At 21.2% G+C, this 18,342-nt stretch overlaps 1 protein-coding gene across 2 annotated transcripts; it reads right to left on the bottom strand.

Moving 5' to 3' along the window:
• Nucleotides 1-1,901: 1,901 nt before the first annotated feature.
• Nucleotides 1,902-7,247, bottom strand: LOC145962945 (uncharacterized). 2 transcript variants are annotated; one of them, XM_083084468.1, is made up of 5 exons: nucleotides 7,136-7,247; nucleotides 6,078-6,228; nucleotides 5,271-5,517; nucleotides 4,860-4,998; nucleotides 1,902-2,380 (listed from the first exon to the last, which is right to left on the bottom strand). In XM_083084468.1, the coding sequence occupies exons 2-5, from the start codon at nucleotides 6,121-6,123 to the stop codon at nucleotides 2,354-2,356; spliced, it is 459 nt and encodes a 152-aa protein (XP_082940594.1). In that variant the 5' UTR covers nucleotides 6,124-6,228; nucleotides 7,136-7,247; the 3' UTR covers nucleotides 1,902-2,353. The 2 variants fall into 2 exon arrangements, with proteins under 2 accessions (XP_082940594.1, XP_082940595.1); XM_083084469.1 differs by lacking the exon at nucleotides 1,902-2,380 and adding an exon at nucleotides 4,166-4,590.
• Between the last annotated feature and the right edge of the window lie 11,095 nt (nucleotides 7,248-18,342).

Genomic DNA, 18,342 nt, shown 5'->3' with positions numbered 1-18,342 from the left:
TATGTAGTACGTACATACATATACATATTGAGTTCCTTAACGTACGAACATCGGCGGAATAATGTTACAATTGTTTCGTCTGTCGAAACATCGATACGTGTCCTTTTCCCCTTGTAGTGTAGGATATGGGCAGCGGGCCGCATCCCATTCCCCCACCACGCCGCCGCATACTGCAAACATGTACCAAGGTCGCGCCATCTCGCGTCGCTCTATTTCTTACATTCCATTGATACGCGTATTATTGCGCGCGCTCTCAACCCGGAAATATTCGGCGGATTTCATTAAAATAAGTGAGAAAGTTGAAACGCAATGTGAAATATAAATTCAAGCGTCGTTTCGAGGAAACAATTATGACAAATATGAGAATGTATAATTGCTGCTTCTCGTTAGTGAAATTTTTATTTTTAAAAAATATAATATATAAATCGCGTATGAATATATGATATACTAAAAGACAAAATAGTAAAAAATAAAGTTTCGATCATCGCCTCGATATGTTTATAAATCATCAATTGCACAAGTTTATAATCACACGGATTATCTCTAATTGTAAGTAATCTCTAATTATTTGCAGAAAATAATCGTATTGTCGTCTTTTATTGTTAATACCTATCGCAATCATACCAACGTAGATACAACATAATTATAATTAACGAGCAATTTGCGTGATTAATTAACCTTTACGACTCGTAAAATCGTGACGACTTTTATCAAAGCAGATATTTTGCGCGATATATTGATTTAAAATAGAAATCTACGAGAAAAGAGGGCAATTATAAATTATTACAATATTTAAAATATTGATTACATCTTTAATATTTCTATATACGATTATATTTCACATTTCAATTTTTAACTTTCTGCGCCGATTTAATTAAATATAATTTAATTATCAGATCGAAAGTATTACGCAAATCATTGGAAATAAGTAATAGAAAGTGGTACATTTTGATTGCTTATTAATAATTAATAACTACTTCGCGGGATTTATCTCAAAATGTATCGCGAGTGCAATATTATTTCGATTATTTTTTCTATTGGTATTTAACTAATTATATTAACATACTGAAGAATGAAATCGTGCATCTGGAATAATCAATAGCTAATCATATTTTTAAATCTAATAATATTTTCGAATATAATGAACTTTTATCGAGTATAATAATTATTTATCTTTAATTTAAGAGACAAGTGATGCATATAAATTTGATCGTGAAATTTTCGTCTTAATCGTAAGTTTTACATTGTTCTCTCGCGATAAAAAAATCAAGTGTGCGTGTTGCGTATAATTAACATTCGATATACCGTGTAAAATATCATGTGGTGATATTCTAATGATCGTAAGTAATAGTCTTCGCGAGTGCATAATGTTGTGTAAGTGCTATCCAAAGGAACAGCAAAGGACAAGCAAATCATCGGATCAAATAAATAATGGAGAGGAAAGGAAGGAGGACGGAATAGCATCAATTAACAGTGAATCAGGTAAGCAATCTATAATTTGCGTAATTTATTTGTTACTTCTATAATTAAATGCTTATCTTCTTAATATTAATTTATTGTAAATTATTTGTATTGTTCAATGCATATATAAAATATATTCTATCGACACTATTTTAAAATAATTAAAATATTTATTAAATATTTTAAATATTAATAATTTTCTAAAAATGGTTAAAAAAATATTATTTGAGATATTTATAGTTATTTATATTATTTATATATAAAAATCTTTATTACATTTTATAAATGTTTATGTCTAAAGAAAAACACTCTTTTTTAGCAATTACATAATTTTTATTAAATTTCGCTAAAAAATTAATAAAAAATCCAATTACGCATAATAATATTTTTTTAAATATTAATTGCACGCATTGTGTAGAATTTATTTAGGGAAGGCTGGATTTTAGTTTGGGATGTGTAAATTATATAATAATATTTTTTTATTTCCGCTCTTTATATTCATACTTCTTACCTATGTCGCAATTAAAATATCATTTTAATTATTCACACTTAGATCATAAAAAAATCCTTTTTATCTCGCTTTTTATCTCTAAACCCCCGATGAAAAATTTATTCAACGGCGCGCCGTGCAAATGCACTATACATTAAAAGATTCGCTTTGCGTGACAGATGCGAAACATCGCATTCGGGTGGGGATCAAAGATTTCTCCTTCAATTTTGCTCTGAGTGGTACGAATAATTTCACCGCGGAAAGTGAGTCGCTGGAGCAAATAGTACTCGGCGTCGAACAAAATGCCCTTTTTTTTCGTGGGTAGTCTCCCCCGACAGAGGGGTTAAATCGATTCCGCAACATATCGAGTGAGTCGCAGCGCGCTTGCTACATGATGCGATTTCAGATGTCAGCCGGGTCAAAGGATGTCTAGGGATAACGTTCAAAGCTGGTCAAAAATTGGGACCAATGTAATCTCGTTCCATGACGAGTGATGGAACGCGGACGCGACTGATTGACAGATTACAACATAGGGACGAATAATGTCGAGCAATAACGTCTTCAAAAAAGAAATAAGTTAAAATAAGATGTCAAGTGTATATCTGTGTGTGTATATATATATATGTATAAGAAAATATTATTTCCAAGAAATTATATAATTTTTTATTTATAAAACTGTTTATTCTATAAAAAAATAACATATTTCAAAAACTTGAAAATAGAAAATAATATCATGCTTAATAATATCAATGATACATGCATATATTATATAATGTTATATTATAATAAAAAATATCATCTTATTATGAATTGTTGATTATAATTTTTGATTAAAAATATATAATATAATATGTGATATAATATATGATATATAAGAATATACATATAATATAATATGGTATTGAGAATTTATAATTTTTGATATTAAGACAATAATAAATGTAAAATTTGTAATGTAAGAGACACGCACACAACACTTCAATGCTTTACTGGTAATGAACCAGTGATGTGCCCATGAACCCATGATGTATTTCTATATGTGTAAATATCAAATAAATGATATTTGATCTTAGTTGTTGATATTAAATTATACTATTTGTTCTTTACCGCCCGCCGATTTTTCTTAACAAAAATTTCAAAATCATGTAAGAATCTATTTCTTTTCTATTGCAAATTTTATTCTGTCAAACTTTAAAATAATAAATAAAAAATTTTAATTTAAAATTTAATTAAAATTTAATTATTAATGTATTAATTTTAATAAAACGGCACAAAAATGAGTTGTATTTTTATGCACTCTAGTTTTATTTGTGTGTGTGTGTGTGTGTGTGTGTGTGTGTGTGTGTGTGTGTGTGTTGTTCTATTAATAAAATAAAAAATTCTCTCTGTATTTATTAAAGTTACATAATTTTATTACACTTGTAATATAAATATTTGAAATGATAATAATACAATAAATTAATTTATATAAATAATAATTTATATAAATATTTTCGATCACAAAATAAAATTCTTCAAATTAAAAAAAATATTAGATTTAATAAAATCGTTTTTAATTGAATAATTAATTATATGCCATTTTTGATACTAAAAATGAATATTAAGTATTTCACATGTTACAGATAAGATCTGGTATTAGTAATCAATTAGTCAATTGATTGCTATAATACATGTAATATTTACACATATAGAAACAACGTATGTGTGCAACAATTTTGCTATTAAATTGTATTATAATTGTGAAATTATATAAACTAAGCACACAATCAAAGTTTATTCGTCAAATTTATAAAACTTCATTTGTTAACAAATAGTAGTCAGTAATCGTTTTACTTACAAATTATTTTGATTTTAATACTTAAATAAAGTGTCGTAAATACATATAATTTTAATTTAATTAAATTAAAATTATTAACATATTAATTAATATTAATTACAATTATTACAAAGTAGAACTGAAGTTATTTTCAAGTAAACTTCTTACATTTATAAAAACATAACTAGAATATATGTAAAGATATTCATTATAAAAGAATTATATGTATATCAATCATTTATAAATTTATAAATTTAATTTATTTAATTTAGTATCTATTTTTTGTTTTATTATTATTCTTTTATGTTATATTTAAATCTTAATTTCATAAATGTTTATTAAATTCTTAAATTCTTAAATTTTTATTTAAAAATAATCATAGAAATATAATCAAGAAATAAAAGAATTATGTTTTTCTTAAAACTTTTTATGTCAAGTTTATGACTAATAGGTTGAAATAAATTTCTGAAGAATTCTAATTAACGAAATTTAAAATGAACGGATTTTTTTATCATCATCATATTATTGTTAATCATGTTGTTGTAAACAATATTTTTATTATCATCATATTGTATCATGTTTTCATCATCATCATATTTATTTGAAAATTACTTTATCTATAGATATATTGCGCATGATAAAAAAATGCACACAATATCTAAGCAATTTAAAGTTAAAAGTAGAACATTTTGTTTTATAGTAACTACGCACTTACACAAGTAATTTCGCAAATAAAATCTTATATAAATGAAATCTTATATCAATTTATAACACTAAATTAACATGCAAAATTCGTCTATTAAGCAATCTCCTGCGTTGGTACCTATAAAATTAAATAATCAATAAAATTGATTATATAAGATATATATATATATATATATATATATATATATATATATAACTTTAAAAAGAAATAATATTTTTAGATATGTTATTAATATTTCTAGATATGTTAGACAATGTTCTTATGACAGATTTACACATTTCTGCTCCTTTGTATTAATGTATTACATTTATATCATATTAATGTATCCTAAATCAATTAACGATTTAGAGTAAATGAAAAATCTTCCTGGTTATTATATTACTTACATTTTGTAATTCAAACCTCTCCAAAAAATTGGTATTTCTCTGTCGTAAAGTGATATGGGCTCTAATCGTAAAAAAAGGGAGTCCAATTTCAGAAGTAAAACGGAGACAATTTCTAAAAGTTGTACATCTTTTGTGCAATCTAATAACAATATATAAAAAGATTAAATATAAAAAAGTAGCTGTTATAAATATAGATATTCTAATAATATGGGTATATATTTTGAAAATACTTATTTTATTAATGAGTTTCGAGATATATATATATATATATATATATATATATATATATATATATATATATATATATATATATATATATATATATATCTGTGTGTGTGTATGTACAAATATTTTATATTTCTTTCTCAGTGTAAAATTTTGTGTAAATTAGAGCAAGAAAAATTGGCTTACTTGATACAAATATGCAGACATAATATCAATAGAAACATCGACATTACAAGAACTGCTACCCAAGTGTTTTTGATCCAAATATAAAATACGAAGTTCACAAATGAATTATAAGATGTATCTTGTATTTCTTTATTATAATCTTTTAGATCAATATTTTGTATGTAATCTGTGTTTTCTATATATTCTGTACTACATTCTGTATTCAAAGTGCTGTTTAAGAATGGTACTAAACGTGTTGTTATAGCATCTAAAAAATAATTTCAATTAGTAATTGATTGCATATTTATCGTTAATATGCAATCTATATGCAATCTATCTAAATCTATTTAATTTTGTTAGAAATCCATAATTAATTTTCAAAGTTATGTCATATTTTATTAATAATACGAATTTATTGTTAGTGAGTGTTATTTTTGTTCTAAAAAATTCATATAATATTAATAATACATATATTAATAATAAAAAAATAACAACTCAACAAATTAAATTTTCTGATAATAATTCAATAAAAAAAAGTGGGTGTGTGAGTTTGTATGTTATATTAACATAGTCGTATTGGGAAACGGTTTTAACTTTATAATTATATTTTTGTTTGTTATTAATATTTTAAAGAACACAGGAATTTAGTAAAGATATACAAATATAGATATTATGTGTCGCTATACATTCTCTCTCTCTCTCTCTCTCTCTATATATATATATATATATATATATATATATATATATATTTCATTACGAAAATATAATAAAATATAATAATATATAATATTATTTGTAGCATCATAATATAAATTATTATTATCTTACCTGACATTGAAATTGTGAAAATAATGCTCCATAATCCTCGCATCATAATGTATATTATGAGAACTTGATTAGTTCTTTTCTTCAGAAAATTAAAAGAAAGAGATTACTACTATTTGACTTCGATCCGTTATCAATATCAGTGTATCAATGTCTGAAATCAATAATATTTAAAATCAAACCATTTTATATCATAGGAAACAATGCAAAATGATGAAAGATGCAATTTTTTAACAATTAATTAGAATAGCTTGAGAATAATATATAAAAATGAAAAAACCAAAAAATAAAAAATAACTAAATATATTTAAAGATATTAAAGAAGGAAACAGAACACAATTTTTGTTAATATTGCAATATTCGGCTGTAGCGAGTTTTTATTAGAGGATGGATATTCATCGCAATAGAAAAAACTAAACTTGTAATTATAAAAACTGTATCTGTGAAGCATTATATAGCTAAAAATATTAATAATAATAGGAACAAAATGTAAAGTTGTGTGTGAAAGAGAGCAGGATGTTTATATACGCTATTACTATTTCAAAAAAGTCGTTACAATTAAAAGAGTTTTAAGTATCGCACATATGTCCAGTATTTTATTCAAACTTCTTACACAAATTTCTCAAGTCAGCAATTTTTTATAATAGAATTAACGCAAACTAATTTTTTTAATATTATATACGAAATCAAAATGATACTCTTTAAAAAGATTGTACTATATTATTATATAAATTTAATCTAAAATATTAACATATAATATACATTAACATGATACATATGACGAAAATAATATCACAATAAAATATACTAGTACAAATTTTAATACGTATGATTATTACTATATAAATGTTGATTATTGCCCATAAATCTTAGATCTTAAAGAAAAAGGTTATAAATTTTATAATAATTTAATAGAATCTTCAAAAATCACAATAAGATGCTAAGAAAAGCTTTGCACACAACAATTAATACTAAAATAGCTATTTCGATACATAAAATTAATAATTTTAATTAATGACTATCATATTATAATATGTAATATATATATTTGTTGATTTTACCAAATCGGCATTTGCTGTCTCTATATTTTCGTATCCGCACGACACTACGTCAATGTGATGAGTCGTAGGAGACATACAGGAGATATTTGCGTGAGTCTTGTAAGGTTGTCGATGCAAATAAAGGAGAATATTTATTCTTATAAACTCACAAACTGTTATATATCATTTTCACAATAACCTCAATAAATAAATCAATAAATAAATCAATCTAAAGGCTTTTGTAATATAATGTTATTCGAGTTTTAAATTTACCTAAAATATGGTTAGATTTATACTTAGTACATACGATTAAATTTCTTTTATTATTATAAAATTAATAAAAAATTACACATATTTATAAGAAATATACAAGTGTGTAAAGATATTTTATTTAATAAAAATTACTTACCACATGTTCTCAAAACTAAAAATCCTAAAATTTTTGATATGACATATTTAGAAGATTTACTCAAGATTGGACTTATCCTCAATTTTATTCGAATTAAGTTATAAATATAAAATTTGCAAAACATTATACTACAAAAATATGATTTAAAAGTTAATCATATTATACAGGGTGACCCATTTTAACTTAGGCAGCCAAATAACTCGAAAAATAAGCAAGATAGAGAAAAATGTTTTAGACAAAAGTGGTATGGTTTCGAGGGGGCCATAAGATGGTATCATTGGTTTGACCTTGAAGAGTCATTTGAAGGTCACGTGAAGGTCACTTCAATTTTTTTAAATGGAACATCCTATATATTTTTGTACATTCTTGTAGCTCATCTCGAGAGCTTTCCAAAACACTATAATTAAGTACATTTTCGTTAAGTACTTTTTGAGTTATGAGGCTTGAAATAATTTCTTAATTTTACATAAACCGTAAAATATCTTGTAAAATATTCATTTTTCGATTACCTTACCTTAATAGTTTTATGTACAAAATAATGAGAGGAATCAATTGATGTAAAGAAAACACATAGTTGTTTCGAAGAAAAAATATGTAATTTGCAATTAACAATTCCATATTTTTTCTTAAAAATAATAAATAATCTGCAATTCTGTATAATTATTTTCATATAATAGGATTTTAATAAAAAAACCAAATTAGCAGTTAGCAATTTATTAAATTCGTAATATTTATGTTTAAAATAATATTGTACATTTGTTATAAAAAAAGCAGTCATCAAAAAGAATAGCGAAATAGCAAATAACGAATATGCATAAACAATGTTGCCAATTTTATATAACTCAAGAAATTATTTATAAAAACTTATGTTATAAATAAAAAAGAAAATCGCAATGTAGTATTTATGAGTTAGTATATGATGTAAGTAAATATATAATATTGTAAAAAAATAAAATTATTTATATATTTACTTAGTAAATATATAAATATGTACACTAATATAAGATATTTACACACACATATTTGTATAAATTCTACATTTTTAGATATTGTAAATTATTATTAAATATATATTGTTCCATGAGAAAACGTTATACGACATGTTAATTATCTGCATTTTTATTATTCAATAAAATTAAAATTTTTTATACAAAATCAGAAAAAATTTCAATTGTATGTTTTGAAATTTTAAATATCTTTTAACGATTTTTATCTTTTACGATTTTCTTATTGTGAAAGTATTATATACAACATAGCAATCTGTTGATAATGACAAATTAATTATTAATAGAAAATTTTATAACTTTCACTAGAAAATATTTAATGAAAAATCTAATAATTAATTTACTATTTGTAAAGTTTTTATTTTACATGTATGATATTTCAAACTCTATTATATGTATAATATTATATGTATAATATTTTAAACAATATTAAATCTAAATTTGAAAACTATAGTTGAATATAGCTAATTTCGTTTTCTATTAAAAAAAATTAAAACTATTTTATTTTTCGAAATTTTTATGTTATAAGAAAAATTATATGGTGTAAATTATAATATTATACAAATAATTACAATAATTGTGTAATAAATTAAAGGAAAAGAAATTGCTGCAATTTTTTCCCTTTAATGTATTAAAACAATGTATTAATACAAAAATTTTGTTTAATAAACTTACACAATTTTCTTAACCTGGAAATTACAAATTTGTAAAAAGTTCGAGCTGAAGTTAATTAATTTACAAAAATAGATTTTTTAGTTGAAGTATTGTATAACGAAAGTAGGTTATAGCCTGTTTATAAAACAAAGGAAAAATTAAATAGTTTTATTGTAAAAGTTGACACGTTCTTGATAATTAATCAGTAATCTATCCAAATCAATTAATTCCTATGGAATAATTATTGCACATAAGAAATTAAGAATTAAATTAATTGAGCAACAGAAATCAATCTTTTCTTTATTTAGATAATCGATTCTAGTTAAAATATTTATAAATATTAGTAATATTTATTTATATAGATATTTATGTTTATATAAATATGTATATAAATATTTCCATTTTATAAATATACATACATATATATTTGTGTATATTTATAATGTTAATAATTATAATAATAATAATATAATTATTGTAATTATATTAATTATTATAATTATAATAATTAATATTTTCTTGAAAAATATACATGATAAAAAAAAAACTTTTATATTGTATCAAAATTTTTTTAATTTGTAGCTCTTAATAAGTTTAAATTATTTAAATCTAATTTTAAAAATTAATAATTTTTAAATATTTTAGTAGGCAACTCTTCTTTTGTCATTATAGATTAAGGAGCAGTTTATATTAAAATTTAATTGCACATATTATATGTATTGTCTAAAAGATTTGAAAAGATTTGGAGTTAAAAATTGAACCTATAAAAAATTGATAATTTAACCTATAAAATAATTTAAATGCCTTGTCAATATCACAAATAAATGGATTTTACTATTATAATTTGCAAAAATATCATGACTAATATCTCTTAAATATGTCCCTCGTGTTGCTGCAAAGAATTAAATTAAATACACATAAAATTAATAAAAATACAAAGAAATATTATGTATATATTTATATACAAATTTTATTTTGAATTTAAATTATTCTTCACATACATGCATATAAATATATATTTTTTATTTAAAAATATACTACGTATTTTTTAAAAATAGAAAGATTTTTAAATTTATAGATACATATAAAATTAACGACTTTTAAAAAATAATCAAAATCGCTGGTTTATAATTAAAAAAAATGATGCCTAACATATTTCTATTCCCGAACATATTTCTATTAATAATAAAAATTGTAATTGAGTATTTATCTAAATGCACACATATATTTTCCTTTTTAATTAATTTTCCTTGTATATACAAACAATACTTTTATAAGTATTAGAGAAGTAGACTATATGTATATATTTATATGCTTGTACTACGCTGCTATAAATTCTGTTGTAAAATAAATATATTCTTGCCAATTTAAGATATATATTCTGTATATTGTCCGATATATTGTCCATATTTTACATACCTTGTACATTGAACATCTTTTCATTTAATTTCTGTTGTCTGGCTAGTCACGCAACCATCTAGGAGGTATATTAAGACGTATTGTAGGACGAAATTTTTTGATATAGAATCTGTTAAATATTAGGACGTTAAATATTAGGAAGTATATTAGGACGTATATGTAGAACGAAATTTTTTGATATAGAATATGTTAAATATAAAAAGAGTGTTTTTAATGATAAGAACGCTTATTAAAAATTGAATTTTAATATAACAGTTAATAGTTATCATATTGCAGTAAATCATAAACTAATATAAATAGCATAGCTAACATAATAATATAAATAACTTATTGTACATTATATTAATCTTAATCTGCTTTTTAAAATTTTGGTGATAAAAGAAATAGAAAGAGCGTTACTTTAAAAATGTTAAATTTATAAAGTTATATTGAGTTTAATATTATTTCAAAAATGGACAATAAATTTGTTCTTAAATTCTTTAAAATTTTATTTAAAATAATTTGTTCAAAATAATTTCTTTTTTTATCAATATATGAGTATGTGTGTGTAATACATATTTATATACATTTTATAATTTGTTTCTCTATTATTTATCTAATTTCTTCTTTGGTAAATTTTTATAATACATGATGATTTTATCTGAATTAGATTAATGATGCTAGACTTGTAATTTTTTTTAATATCATAAAAATTCTTTGTTTTCACAATTATCACTGTTATGAATTTTTTGCTATAATATAACTCTTGCTAATATTATAAGTAAAAAGAAATAATATCAAACTCAATACAAATTTTTCATGGTGTGTTTTATATTTTAAACTTTTCCTTCTGATTAAAATCTTAATTGATTATAAACTACTTGTATACATGTAAATTAAATAAAAAGTTATGAACATTAACATTAATATTGAAAAAATCAGTTTACCTGCATATAGCACAACAAATTAACAAGGTGATTGTTAAAAAAATTCCAGATACTATCGCAATTAAATATACCCAGTAAGATGTATCAATTTCAAGATTTACATCTGGTTTTATCATATTAAATATAGTAGTAGTATAATTAAACATATTTTCCATATTATTTTTTATTATATTTATTATATGTTTATTAACATTTAATCCAAAAACATATTTTACGGCTGACATTATTATTATATAAACTAAAAAAATAATTATAATTATAATTTAATTTATTAATCGATAATATAAATTAAAACTATGTTATCATTATTTTATTAACCTTTTATACATTATTTGTTAGTTATAAAATTTTATTATAAGTTAAGTAATATTTGGTTTATAATACGTATATAATAAATATTAATTCAACTTTATTATAATAATTAATTATTAATAAATTAACTAGTAAAAACACATATATCTAAAAATATACACAATATTAGTAAACTAAATTTATTTTTGATAAAGTCGCATTATTATTTTATAAAAAAAAACTCTGAAAATATATCCATCTTTTTTAATTATAATGCACACGTTATTACACATGTTTTTTTATATATATTTATTTTTTGATAAATATTAAAGCTAAATGATAGTTTAAAGGATACAAATAGTCATTATTTTTAATATTTTAAATAAGTCAGATTGTAAAAATTAATATTAATTTAAAAAATTTAATTCACATTATTATCTAAATAATTATCTTACATGCTTTATAGTAAGTAATAAAGATGTACAACGATATAGCTACTTCAATATATACACGTATTATATTTAATAGTCTCCTGTTAATCATTGTTAGAAATAGCTCTTTTCTCTTCTTCCTAAACTTAAAATTCGAGATCACAATTTTTTATCCACTTTTAATATTCGAATTTAGTTACGATTATCGCAATGCTGTAATTATCGCCTGCAAAAAAAGATATCTCTTTTGTATATCCAAATCTTATATTTCTAAAAATTTAAATTCTAAACAAAATAAAAAAAAATAAATTTCTCAACGATTAAATCGTGAAGAATAACATTTCAAATAGCATCAACGAAAATAATATGACTTTACGATTATAAAAACATTGAAAACATAAGAGAAACAAAAGAATATCATGATTAATTAGTATTTTATATTATAGTCTATTGATTAATTAATATTATATATTAGTTTATCATCTCCATAGTAAATTTCCGATCAAATAAAATAGATATTTTTCCATATTTAAGAAAATAACGTATCTCTGAGAATTAAAAATGTTTTAAATTAATAATAATATAAGCTTTCTTTATGTATAAATGGCATAAAAGAAAACAAAATATTTATATTTGCTACCATTGTTTTATAAAGTCACAGTAACTTAAAAAAAGCTTTCAATGTTTTACAATGTTTCACTTTCAAAAAAGCTGGTAATTCTTTTTTAATTTCTTGCAAATAAATCAACAATTAAAATAGCATTAATATTAGCAATCATCAATCAATAAATAGTCATTACAACAAAAACTACTAATTATTATGACACAAATCAAGACAATAATTGTATTTTCTAGAAGTATTATATCTAATTTTATTCTTTGATATATTTCTTAATATATTCTTGATATTCTTAATATGTTTTTTCTTTATATGTTAAACAATTAATTAACACATAATTTACTAAATAAGTGAATAATTAACAACAAATTATTGCGTACTTCAAATAATAATATGATAATTATAATATATATAAATGATAAATGATAATGTCGATGTGCCCCGAGATAAAATATAATATCCAACAATGATCATATTATTTTATTGTATTAAAACTTATAGCAAATTAAAACTCGCAAAATAAATTAGCAAGGAAAATCTCGGCATATTAATCTATAATATACTAAGATGCTAATAATTTATTTTATAATATGAATTTGTTTTATTATTTACCAAATTATAATTCAAACCGTCGTTTCTATGTCCTCTGTATGTAAATGATATCATGACAATGACGAGCGTATGATTTGTAGAAAATATAATATAAACTGGATACTTAGCATCACACACACACACACACATACAAATGGATCCTTCGTCTGTCTTATTGGCCATCAAATTTATGTATTCTAAGAAATTTGATATACATATGTTTCTTTAAATAATTTTAACATTATATGAAGATCTGGTCCTATTTGCCACTTGCGGATATTCTGAACTTTGTCATAACGAATAGATAGTTTCTATTTGCGTACGATTTAATACTTAATTCAATATTCATATATTAAAATTAAAAAATATTATATATAGATTCCTTTATTGTAAAAAAATAAAAATCATTATATCTTAAATTGTTTTATTAAATGTTTTATGTTAAGTCACAAAATAATGATTTTATTTTGTGAAAATATTAAATTATAATTTTGATAATAATTAATTTAGATTATAATAATAGGAACTTAATAAAATATATAGTTAATGTAATTTTTAAATTCAATATGTGAAAATTTCTTATATTGATGTAAATATTACATCAATAATCTAAAAAAAAAATTATCTAAAATCTCAAAAAGTTTAGTGCTCAGTTTTAAAATTAAAATATATAATATCTTAATTTATATGATAAAAATTGGAAATTTAAAATAAGCATTTAAAGTTTTCAACGCATATTTTGAAATAAAATCATTAGTCTTTCTTATATAGCTTTTTTTAGTCATATTAGAGCATAATACTATACATAAAGTATGTTTATTTTAATTATGTGAGACAGTAATATATAAACAATAAATGTCGATGAATCTCTCTCTCTCTTCAGAGATAAACGAAGTTTATGTTGATGGAAAGATCACAATAATTTCATATGCTGGCTATATATGGCTATATATGATTTCATTATATCAAAACTTATAATAAATACTAGAGTTAGAGAAAAAAACAAGACACATATAATTTTTGTTTTCATATTATTGTGCTTTTGATTACAGAGGAAATAATAAATCATAAAAACACAAATATAGAAATGACAATTTTTATGAACAATGTGAATATAGCTTATAAATAATTAATAATTTCGACAAATTAATTACTGAAAATAATTTTTTTTAGAAAATTTAACATCCACAAAACGTATAAATGTAGAAAGTATATAATGTACATATTAAATTCCAATTTAATATGTTTACGTATATTTACGTAAGTTCTAGATATTTTAGATATCGTTCGTGTTATTATATAACAATGATATATACGCAATGTCATATTTTTAATAATATTAATTTAAATTTTATTTATTCTTTTCATATATTTTATTTATGTCTGTAAATTTTTAGTTATAGGATTTTTATGTAACCTATTCACACGCATAGTTTTTTTTAAATTGTAGAATATATTTAATCTATTCTTTATTCTTTAAATTTCTTTATATTGAAATTGAAAAAATATTAAAATTTTAATAACATGCAGTTCTAAGAAAACAAAATAAAAGAACCATGTTTTTAATATGAAGCTTTTAAACTTATATTATATACTCATATGCTAAAAACAATTATTAGTATGTAACTGTTTCATATGTATGTAAATGCAAATGTTATATATGTTATATATTAGTTAGTATGTAAATGTTATATATTAGGTATAATAAAATTAAGGGTAAAGAAAAAAGAAGTTGATTTTCTAACATTAATAACATTATTTAAAATAACTTATTAATTTTATTGTGTTTTTTATCGTCATTACATTATATAATACACATATATGATTGTCAAAAAAATATTATTTCATGAACAAACTTATAAACGTATATAATTATATTCTATGAACGTATAATATGCATAGATATGCATTGTCTAAAGTTTGACGATTTAAAGTTGAAGATCGAATGAAGTATTTATTTATTATTAAGTAATCTTAATAAAGTTTTTATTACACTTTAGCAATAGAAAGTCTTCTACGTCTATTAAGCTGGCACAGCCACTTTAGCACAGTGCCAGCTTAATAGACGTAATTCTTCTTAGAAATTTTAATTCTATATTTATATAATTATTATATCTATTTCAATTTCTATCTATTTTTATGTTATAAGAAAAATTAAATGGTGTAAATTATAATATTATAGAAATAATTAATTGTGTAATAAATTAAAGGAAAAGAAATTGCTGCAATTTTTTCCCTTTTAATGTATTAAAATCATACAAAAATTTTGTTTAATAAACTTACACAATTTTCTTAACCTAGAAATTACAAATTTGTAAAAAGTTCGAGCTAAAGTTAATTAATTTACAAAAATAGGTTTTTAGTTGAAGTATTGTATAACGAAAGTAGGTTATAGCCTGTTTATAAAACAAAGGAAAAATTAAATAGTTTTATTGTAAAAGTTGACACGTTCTTGATAATTAATCAGTAATCTATCAAATTTTCAATCTTTTAATTAATCTTTTAATTCAATCTTTTAATTAATTCCTATGGAATAATTCTTGCACATAAGAAATCAAGAATTAAATTAATTGAGCAAGAAAAATCAATCTTTTCTTTATTTACATAATCGATTCTAGTTAAAATAATTATAAATATTAGTAATCTTTATTTATGTAGATATTTATGTATATATAAATATGTATATAAATATTCCTATTTTATAAATGTGTATATTATACTTATGTATAAATGTATTTAGAATATTAATTATAATAATATAATAATAATATAATTATTCTTATAATTATAATAATTAATATAATTATAATAATTAATTCTTTATAAATATATTTATAATATTAATTATAATATAATAATAATAATAATAATAATAATCAAAATAATAATAATAATAATAATAATAATAATAATAATTATTATTATTATTATTATTATTATATTAATTATTATCATTGTAATAATTAATATTTACTTGACAAATATACATAATAAAAAAACTTTTATATTGTGCCAAATTTTTTTAATTTGTAGCTCTTAATAAGTTTAGATTATGTAAATCTAATTTTGAAAATTAACAATTTTTAAATATTTTAGTAGGCAACTCTTCTTTTGTCATTATAGATTAAGGAGCAGTTTATATTAAAATTTAATTGCACATATTACATGTATTGTCTAAAAGATTTGAGAAGATTTGGAGCTAAAAATTGAACCTATAAAAAATTGAAAATTTAGCCTCTAAAATAATTTAAATGCCTTGTCATTATCACAAATAAATGAATCTTACTATTATAATTTGCAAAAATATCATGATTAACATCTCTTAAATATGTCCCTCATGTTGCTGCAAAGAATTGAATTAAATACACATAAAATTAATAAAAATACAAAGAAATATTATGTATATATGTATATACAAACTTTATTTTGAATTTAAATTATTTTTCACACACATGCATATAAATATATATTTTTTATTTAAAAATATAATACGTATTTTTTAAAAATAGAAAGATTTTTAAATTTACACATACTATATATAAAATTAAAGACTTTTAAAAAATAATCAAAACCGCTGGTTTATAATTAAAAAAATGATTCCTAACATATTTCTATTCCCAAACATATTTCTATTAATAATAAAAATTGTAATTGAGTATTTATCTAAATGCACACACACACATATTTTCCTTTTTAACTAATTTTCCTTGTATCTATATAAACAATACTTTTATAAGTATTAGAGAAGCGGACTATATGTATATATTTATATGCTTGTACTACGCTGCTATAAATTCTGTTGTAAAATAAATATATTATTGTCAATTTAAGATATATATTCTGTATATTGTCCATATTTTACATACCTTGTACATTGAACATCTTTTCACCTAATTTCTGTTGTCTGGCTAGTCACGCAACCATCTAGGAGGTATATTAGGAGTTGGACGTATTGTAGAAAGACGAAATTTTTTGATATATAATCTGTTAAATATAAAAAGTCTGTTTTTAAAGATAAGAACGCTTATTAAAAATTGAATTTTAATATAACAGTTAATAGTTATCATATTGCAGTAAATCATAAACTAATATAAATAGCATAGCTAACATAATAATATAAATAACTTAATGTACATTATATTGATCTTAATCTGCTTCTTAAAATTTTGTGATAAACAAAATAGAAAGAGCATTACTTTAAAAATGTTAAAAATTTATAAAGTTATATTGAGTTTAATATCATTTCAAAAATGGACAATAAATTTGTTCTTAAATTTTTTAAAATTTTATTTAAAATAATTTGTTCAAAATAATTTCTTTTTTTATCAATATATGAGTATGTGTGTGTAATACATATTTATATACATTTTATAATTTGTTTCTCTATTATTTATCTAATTTCTTCTTTGGTAAATTTTTATAATACATGATGATTTTATCTGAATTAGATTAATGATGCTAGACTTGTAATTTTTTTTAATATCATAAAAATTCTTTGTTTTCACAATTATCACTGTTATGAATTTTTTGCTATAATATAACTCTTGCTAATATTATAAGTAAAAAGAAATAATATCAAACTCAATACAAATTTTTCATGGTGTGTTTTATATTTTAAACTTTTCCTTCTGATTAAAATCTTAATTGATTATAAACTACTTGTATACATGTAAATTAAATAAAAAGTTATGAACATTAACATTAATATTGAAAAAATCAGTTTACCTGCATATAGCACAACAAATTAACAAGGTGATTGTTAAAAAAATTCCAGATACTATCGCAATTAAATATACCCAGTAAGATGTATCAATTTCAAGATTTACATCTGGTTTTATTATATTAAATATAGTAGTAGTATAATTAAACATATTTTTTTTATAA

The sequence above is a fragment of the Camponotus vicinus genome, unplaced genomic scaffold (genome assembly GCF_025532165.1).
Source record: "Camponotus vicinus isolate PSW18456_S1 unplaced genomic scaffold, iyCamVici1.0 SCAF_12, whole genome shotgun sequence".
In the NCBI taxonomy this organism is placed as follows: Eukaryota; Metazoa; Arthropoda; class Insecta; order Hymenoptera; family Formicidae; genus Camponotus; species Camponotus vicinus.
The sequence above is the reverse complement of the archived record's forward strand: the minus strand, read 5'-3'. Positions and strand labels throughout refer to the sequence as shown.